Source organism: Belonocnema kinseyi, chromosome 7 (assembly GCF_010883055.1).
Source record: "Belonocnema kinseyi isolate 2016_QV_RU_SX_M_011 chromosome 7, B_treatae_v1, whole genome shotgun sequence".
Lineage (NCBI taxonomy): Eukaryota > Metazoa > Arthropoda > Insecta > Hymenoptera > Cynipidae > Belonocnema > Belonocnema kinseyi.
Genome location: NC_046663.1, coordinates 106,863,675 through 106,873,085, shown reverse-complemented (window position 1 = coordinate 106,873,085; position 9,411 = coordinate 106,863,675). Strand labels below are relative to the sequence as shown.

The 9,411-nt window shown below is 32.4% G+C and overlaps 1 protein-coding gene across 2 annotated transcripts in view; it reads right to left on the bottom strand.

Moving 5' to 3' along the window:
* LOC117176903 (transmembrane channel-like protein 2) overlaps window positions 1–9,411 on the bottom strand; it is a 42,126-nt gene that overhangs the window by 12,062 nt on the left and 20,653 nt on the right. For both annotated transcript variants that reach the window (XM_033367275.1, XM_033367276.1), the window contains exons 5-10: window positions 2,553–2,788; window positions 2,281–2,472; window positions 1,759–2,007; window positions 1,603–1,672; window positions 995–1,523; window positions 672–926 (exon numbers count right to left, since the gene is read on the bottom strand). In XM_033367275.1, coding sequence (XP_033223166.1) covers window positions 672–926; window positions 995–1,523; window positions 1,603–1,672; window positions 1,759–2,007; window positions 2,281–2,472; window positions 2,553–2,788 — 1,531 coding nt within the window. The remainder of the gene's footprint in view (window positions 1–671; window positions 927–994; window positions 1,524–1,602; window positions 1,673–1,758; window positions 2,008–2,280; window positions 2,473–2,552; window positions 2,789–9,411) is intronic.

Genomic DNA, 9,411 nt, shown 5'->3' with positions numbered 1-9,411 from the left:
GTAGGCAAAGAAGCATTTCTGTACAAAGCAGCGGAAGAGGCTGCTGAAACACTCGGACTTGACTTCAGTATTAGGGGTGAGCAAAATGCATCAAATCTAATCGATCTCGAGTACTCACTCCTGAAAGCCCGGATTAAGCATCCCTGCGTTCTTAAAAAGGTAATCTTTTGTTTAGAAATGATCAAAATTAAATACTTCTAATGTTGAAAGATTTGAAGTTGAGACTATTTCCGATTATTATATTTTTTATATGTAGAGGTTTACAAATAAAGTATTAAAATATGCCAAAACATTTGAACTTTTAATTTGGATGCATTTCTTTCATAGCATGTATTATTTGTTTTTAAATCTCATTTTTCGGATAAAAAAGGCAAATAATTTTGCTGCTTTGTAATTTCCGCTCGAGTGTTTTACGATATCAAAAAAATTAATTTCATGATAGTTGGTTAATTTGAAATTTGAAATCTTTTTACTTTGTATGTTTTTAAACTAAAAAAGGTTGCAAACCCTGAATTTATGTAATTTTAACTCGTTCTTATGCTTTAGGAGGTAGATAATTATGCAATTTTATTTCTTTATATATAATTTTAAAAAATACGTAAACACTGAAGTTCTCAGGGAATATTTTCTTCAAGTTTAAAATGATTATTCAATTTATTGTTATTAACTACCTGTCTCATCTGTGGTGTCATTTGTAGTGTCATTTTGACAAAAATATTTATAACATATATTATGGAACTCCGGATTTCTGTCAGGTTTTTCAGTAATAAATGATCTTGAATCCGCTTCAACTGTTTGGTGTGAATACGAAATATTTCTTGCAACATCCGTGGTTAAAAGAGTAGTATTAGGAAATGAATTTTTCTCATGTATCTCAGAAGGGTTATAATTCTCACTTTCCAACGTTGTAATCAAATCTGTCTCTTCTAAAATATATGAAAGCTTCACAATGACTTCAAAATAAAAAACATTATATTATATGTAATATACCTGCCTGAACTTGACTCCGTAACTTCAAGAGTCACATTTTCAATCTCAAATAAGGGCAAATCTGTTGTAAAACTGAAGCTTTCATTAAAAGGTAATTTTCCAGTCTCATTGGTAATATCTATATCACCTAAATAATTGTAATCCTCATTGGGATTGCCAATATCTTTATTATAGTCAAAACGACTAGAGTCATTCTCATATTTAGGATAAAAAAATGAAGTAGATAATAATGAACTTTCGTTTTCATATTCATTTATGTAACTCGTCGATGAAAGAGGAGGTAGATCCTCGAACTTTAAAAAATCGAAACTTGTTTTCGGTGTAGAAAGAAAACCTTCATTTTCTCCTGAAAAATTCGTTGTCCAGGTTGGCGTTTTGGTTTGAGAACCAAATTGTAAAGGACTGGTAACAAGACTCATTGAAGTAACAGCTATTATTATATTTGAAATCATACCGTTATCACATGGCATTCGTTCGTATTTGCAAGTTTTTGGTATCGTTTTGTTTGGTTCGAGACTCTTAAGATCATCTTTCTGTAAATTAATAAAATATAAGATAATATTATAGGTAGGAAGATTATGGTTTAATTAGTACTAGGAAATAATGATTTACCATATCGTTAATTTTTCTGAACTGGGCAAAAATCAACGAGTATTGATTTAGAAGATTGAGTACCATGATTCTGAAATTTCGCGGTAAAATGAAAAAATAAGATTCGTTTTTAAAGGATCTCAAATTGGAAACCTATTACTACTTTTTCAATTTTACCGAGCAAGTTGTAGACGCAATTGCTTTCTGGGATGATAGTTTTCAAGAATGCCAAGAATTTCGAAGAAAATCGGAAAAATTGCGTTTATAAGTGTCATGACTACTGTAGTCTCATTTTGTCTCCACCAGGTACTATTTGCTTCAGATTCTGTGCTTCGAGCAACGACTTCCACAACCGCGTAGGCAGAAAGAGTCAATAAAATAAGGACTGCAGTGTTTACTAAAATTCGACATGTTATTATTTTCCAACTGCAAAATATAAAGTAATATTAGAGAAATTTTTGTTCTAAAATTATTCTGTCAACTAAATATAACGAATAATTAAGGGGATATATCCAAGTTAAAATTTATCATCACATGTTTCAAAAATTATTCTTTTTTAAAGCTTAACCAGGCTAAACTATTATTACTGTTTATAAATATTCCTTCTTTAAAGAAGATATTCAAATGTGAAAAATAAACGTGAGATTTTTGTTTTAGAATTTTAACTCAGGTTTTTCCACTCAATTCTGAATTTCTAACTTTCGTTGGACTTTGACTTTCTCAGCTTCCTCGAGCAAAGCTTCCTTGAATCCTAGGACAATACTAGCTGTTCGATTATGTGAAGTTTCCGTGTTTCCGATCATAAAGTCCCAGCTGGTGAAAAGCTTCCATGAAAATGCGCATTCATCTTCTTTTTCAGATAGTTTGCTCATTCGGGAATTTTTCGCCATTCTGAAAAATATGTATGATAAATAAATAGTTAAATCATTGAAAAATAAATGAAACTTCAAATTAAAATAAAATATAAGTACTTTCGTAAAATAGCAACGAAGCTGTAGGTATAGACAACTAGATTAGTAATGAAATAAGCCAATGGGAGTTGATAAACTCTATTGGTAGGTTTATTTGTATACCAGCCATAAAAAAAAGGAGAATATTTGAAAACACCCTCGAATTCCCACAAGGTTAAGAAATGTGTTGCTTTAGCTTCTTCGTCAGGAAGCATAATTTTCCTTTCACCAGCTTCTTTTTTATCTGCTGTTAATAACTGTAAATAAAAATGTATTTGAATTAGATTTCAAAAGTTACTTATTTATCTTTAATGGACATCGAGAATTGAGGATCTGGATCAAGAAACTCGCCCACCGCTCGAGATTCGTTGAAATTATTGTCCAAACGTCTCTGAGGACGGGAATTTTAAAAGTCGCAGGCTTGATCTTTTTTATATATAGGCTTGTACAGAATGATGAGATGGAAACTTTTTCTATTTTTTTTTATCAGATGAGCATTTTTAATAATAAGCATGACATCATCGCAAGTTGGGAAAATGTTATCAAAGTTTTTTATAACTTTGACATACACACGAAATATACCGTTGCGATGTCTAACAACTGAAGAAGAAAACTGAAAATTGCCTCATTTTTAATAATATTTAATTACAAATAATATAATAATATAATATATTAATATATTTCATTACAAATTGAAACCGATCGACAACCTCGTTTTTTCAGTTTCGCCGACAAAAAGTATCGAGGGAACTTTAGAGTTGAAACAATTATCAGTGAGACATTTTTTCCTCATTATTAAAGGAAGTTTATGATCATTTTCAGGTCGATTCCGTTAAAATTGGCAGAAATATCCACTTTACAAGTTGCCACGCCGCCAACGATAGGTCCGCGAGCTATCATCAGAACCGGTGGGAAGCGTGTTTGCCGTTGGCGGCTTGGTATGCTTAATATTTGTATAATATTTGCCCAACTTACGATGATTAATTCTAAACAATGAATTGAATTTAGCACCGAATTTTCTCAGTTCTTCATGCTTATTATTAAAAATACTCATCTGATTAAAAAAAAAAACAGAAAATAGATCAAAGTTCCGTCCCATCATTCTTCACAAGCCTGTATTAAAAAAATGATCAATTCTTTGACTTTTAACATTTCCGTCCCCCGAGATATTTGAACAAAAATTTCACACAATCTCGAGCGCTGGGCGATTCATTCGATCCAGACCCTCAATTACTTCTTATTTTTAGTTTTAGGCATCTGTCTTTTGTTTTATTGTCTCTCTAGTATTAATGCTACTTTCGAATTGATGGCATGCCCCCCTCCATTTTGTAAAATTCCCGGAAAAAATCCCTCCAAGTTTGAGCTTATATGGTTAATATTAGAACGGGCCATAAAGGCCCGGTAAACCCCGTAGGATTAACATAGCAAAAATCATAAATTGGCCATTTAACGTATAATTGACACGTATGAGTTTTGTTTTTTCCTTTTTTTACATGAAATATTTTATTCGACATGTGAAATGTTTTTAAGATTTTTTAAATTAATTTTCTATTTTTTAAACAATTTCCAATTGTTACAATAATTTGTCTTTCTACTAACTCATTTAAAGGTGATTTTTTTACGCTTGATTGTACAATTAGTCATTTATGCGAAGACCCGGTATCTGTTTCAAGTATTTACCATTTGTTAAAAAAATGCATTATTATTAACTTTTAACTTTTTCTCAGAAGTTAGAAGACTCTGCTTTTTTATTAAATTTTTTTTTTATGTTAAAATCATTTTACAATGACTTAAGGGGGAAGTCCCGTATAGCGGGTCCAAAAAATCGATTTCTTTTTGCTTAAATGAAAGCTTCGTATCCCAAAAACATTTAGTAAAAATCCCAGAGCCGTAGCTACCCGGTAAGAAAAGAAGAATTCAGAAAAATTCAGAATTTGAATTCCCATTAATATGTGAATTTCCCTCCAACAAAAGTTCCGCCAAAGAGTAGGAAAAAAGCAAAATCTATTCATTTTAATCGACGTAAAAAAATGCAACGGAAGCATATTGAGAGGAATTAAAAAATGAAGGAATGCAAAAGAAAGAATAGAAAGAAAGAGATTAATGTCACTTTGAAGACCTAAAATTTAGTCCTTTCAATCGATTCGAAAAAATGTCAGTTGTAAATATAAAATAATTATGTTAATAGAAATAATTTATAGTATTGTGAAAGAATATTTTCACAATTCTGTTTAAAGATAAATAAATTTTGTTTACCGTACACAACATTATGAAATGAATTATTTATTATAATATTAAATCTATAATTTGTTTAAACAATAAAGAATATCATAATTAAAATTACTCCACAGTTATCGCAGACAAAAAAAAGAAGAAATTTGTTAACTTGTATTCCACAAAAACAAAGAGAAATTATGCATGTGCACATATTTTGTAGACAGATTAGAAATAATAAAAATAACTGAAAATAAAGCATGTAAGCATGGAATTAAAAATAATATTAACAAAAAAATTGAAATTTCCAAACTTATGTGACCCACCGAGGAATAGAAACTATCTAAGTGCACATATTTTGTGCACAGATTAGAAGGAACTAAATTAATCGAAAATAAAGCATGTAAGTATGGAATTCAAAATAACCATGAGAGGCATGTCTACTGATCGGATTAAGAGGAATTAAAAAAGTGGAAACTATATTCCCTGCATGGAATACAACACAAGTGTCAATCGTTAAGGAAAAAGAAAAGAATTGGTTTCGGAGATAAACCTATTCTTTCATTGGACAGTTCTCCCGATGGAAAATTAACACATTCAAAAGAATTAAATGCCCAGAGCCTCAAATTCTTGTCTGATTAAAAATTTTTTTAAATTCAGGTTCATTAAATTCTAAAAATCTTGAGGCTCCGAACTTTTGTCTCTTCTATTTTTTTATTAGTAATTTGTCTACTCAATGTATGGAAAAAACTGAAATTTTGTACGTAACAGTTTTTTACGCCTTAGTAACCAATCAGGAAAATTTTATATTGTATTAAATGTATGTTTAGGGACTCATAGAATAAATAATTTGTTTACGATTCCATTTATTTATGAAAACCAAATTTTATAAATAAATTCACAAATAGTCGGGGGTGCACAAAAATAGCGAAATCTATGAGACACTCAAAACTTATCAGCGGTCGATGATAATTTGGTTTTAAGGTTTTAAAAATGCACTCTGAAGATTTTCCCGATACCGAATAGGGGTTTCACGATAGTGGTATATGCACTTGCTCTCTACTTTTTCAAAACAAATCGAGTAACTGATACAAAATGAGAGTAAAGTGGTTAAGAAAACTACATGAATGGAGCACCAAGGTGACTCACAGCTGTTTGGCGCTGATCGCTTAGCCTTACTTGACCATAATAGCAAGCATGTGCACTGTCAGTAAAGTTGCACATCTCTTGGCGATAACTCTGAATAAAAATAAAAATGTGACTTGTATTCTTTATTTTTGTAATTGCTTATTGGGATGTCTTATTTGGTTGTTAATGTATGATGTCCGTTACATCACCACACGACAGCCACCAATAATGTGCTCGATGGATTCGTTGGTATCTCCACATAATCGGCACCGGTCAACCACGCCTTGATGTAACACGGACCTTCCGTCTCGGGATACAGAAAAACACCCTTTCTTAGCCAAATATTGGATAGTTAAGACCTTGCCAACGAAAGATGCACACTAGTCAGTTAATTGTACCAGAAGTTGTGAACCATGCCCGGACCTGGAGCTTTCCACTTACGTCCCCTTCTCAGGACCGCTAAAAAACTAAAGCTGTGATATTTGCCAGCTTCATTTCAAGGCTATTGCTTGCCCTTGATTTCTCCAGTTTGAACCACACAGTGTCCAAATTGCATCTGTTTACTTTTCCCCAAACACCCGACCAGCAGTTAGTCATATCTTCCAATTGAGGGACTTCGGTGTCTTGCTGGTTATTTTGCCTCACCGTCAGTGCACGATAGAACCTTCTTTCATCTGTCCGAAAGTTTCGGTTTTGTTGCCTTCGTGCACTATTTTTCTTGTACCGACGCAGTCTGGCGTTATAACGGTTGCCACTGCTGCACAATATACAAGAGTTTGCACCTCTAACACAGTTTGTGTTACGTTCAAATGCGTAGGTGAAAGCTTGCTGCTGAGGTGTTCTATTAGTGCACGCAGATCATTTGTGTTGTTCATTTTGAGCAGAGAATGCCTTAGTGTTGGTTCTTCATATCTGAACTCTAGTAAATGCACCTATGCCTATGCACCTGTGCCTTCAGCTTTAATCAACTCTGGTTGTTCACATCTTCCAAGGAGATCATCAATAGGAAACTGCTGTTCCACTTTCATTTTGATAGCAGCTATTTCAACAGCCGAAAGCAATCTGCATTTTATACATAATATCTATATCTGTAACTATTATTACTAGTAGTATTATATTATTATTTAATTATTTTAATTAATTAATTGTTCTTCACAGCAGACGTCGAATTTAGTAAAAAAAATTTACAGGAAAAATGTGCAAATTGTTTTCTACGTCCTTAACCGCAAAGATTCATTATTGTTAGATATTGAGATAGTACCCTCGGAGAGATTCAATGTTAAAAGTTAATTAAAATAGAAATTATTCTAAACAGCAGATGTCAAATTTCGTAAAAATTTTTGCTAAAAAAATTTGCAACAAATAAGCAAATAACTTACATTGCCAGCGTTTACTCGGAGAGCACTATATCGATATCTAATAATAATAAATCTTTGCAAATAAGGACGTAAACAATAGTTTCATTTATTTGTAAACCACTCCAAATTTAAAAAAAAATGTTTGAACAATTTTTTTTAAAACAAATTCAAGCAAATTTTTGGGTAAAAATTGAATTTTTTTCAAATGGCGGCCATTTTGTGAAATATTAATATTTTTCGAAATTTTTTTGGTTCATCGACTAACTAAGGATCTAAACTTTTAAAATCTTTTTATTTTTTTATTTTAGACTCATGTGTGAGAAGCTAGAAATCGGGAAAATTGACCTATCGAATTTGGACATGTCGGAAATCTGCCCTTATAAATCGAAATTTTAATGATTCATCAAGTTAAAGTGCATTTTTTATACTTCATGAGTACCTTAATATACCGCATAAAGTTTTGGAAAGATTCGTTATTATTTTCATCCATAACAAAATCGTTAAATACACCTTAATTTTCAGGCTGTTACACAAATTACACAGGCCCACAAAAAACATTCGGAGTCTTGGATGCTAATATGATATTCCTATGTATTTTTTCCTGCTGAAAACGAATATGCAATACGTTTATCTCTCCCAGATAACAATTTTAGTGCACCATGCGCGCATGGCGCAGGTGCATAATAAACCGCGCACAATTATTCACGTGACTCTGGTAATTGTACTTAAAAAATATAATATTACAGGGAAGTACAAAAAAATAAAGCGACATGGTCACTAAACCAGAACACCATACCTTTACGTTTTTTAGTGTCGCTGAGTATAGATGCATGTCAGGTTTGCTTTATCACTTTTCCCTGGATTAAAGCAATTAGGGATAAAAATGCACAAAGTAACGCAAATAATAACATAATCAATGCACACTATACCACAATAACAACAACGACCGAAGCACATACGGTACACGTCGCGAGCGAATAAGCGTGTTGCGCCAACTACGAGAGTGCGCCGGCAGGTTTGTTAACCTTTCCAACTAATTAATAAAAAACAAAGCTATACATAAGAAACATAATATAAAGTTAAACTTTTTTATATCTTTGGATTTTACACACAATTATTTTATCAAACATGATTCTTTGAAATTTTTTGCACTCTTAATTCAAAATTCTTGTCTATATTAGCTAATAATTCTTGATTTATATTACTTACTTCAGCAAATTGCAAAGTGAATTCAAAGTGCGCGCACGTGCCCGTCACATATTTTCGTCTCCGGGTGCCTGTATGCATGCCTGCCATTGGCGACGAAATGTGCACGCACTAGGTGCGCGTTCACAAAGTGCTGGCAAAACAGGTGCATTCTTGCAAGCCTTTCGTGCGCGCATCAATTGCTATCTGGGCCTACACGTCAGGATTTTGCTATAACCTCCAAAACACCCAATAAACCACTGAAGCTGCAAAAATTCTTTACCCTGTAATATTCTTAACCTCCTTCGCTTAACCTAACCTGATGGCTCCATAATCCCGTTGCCTCGTAATAATAAAAACCCCATAACCTCAAAATCCCATGAACTCATTCAGAAAAAAAATCTTGTTTGGGAAAACAAGCAGTCATGGGAAAGTTACGTGGTGAAGTCAAGAATCAAGGTCTACTTCATTACTATTTTTTAAACCCCTCTCAGACGTCTCTGATGCCTCAGTATGCTTGTAGTCCAATATCTTTTTTGCAATATTTATGGAATTGAATTTTTCGTGGTAGTTTAACAATTTTTGAACAAAAAAACCACTACTCCCGGTAATAAGCGTTGAATAGAGAAAAATTAATATTTTCAGATTTCAGCGTAAGAGTGATGATTATTCTATTCTTTCGAATCCGCGATTTTTCCATTTATCTAAAATACTGGCATAAGAATAGGATATCTTTGAAACTGGTTCATTTCTATTTCCATAGCGACCGCCACATAGTTTTATATTCCCCCTAAAAACGTGTTTTCAACATATTTAATTCCTTCTAATTGTACCTGTAGGCACACCTAACAAAGATGTTTTGTATTTTGCGAAAGTGATCATATTTTGGGGGGTTTATTTAATTCCTTCTAATTAGTTAACAAAATATGTGTAATAAATTGTTTTAAATTCTTCATAAGGAATTATTGCATTTGTTGACGCTACTGAATAATTAT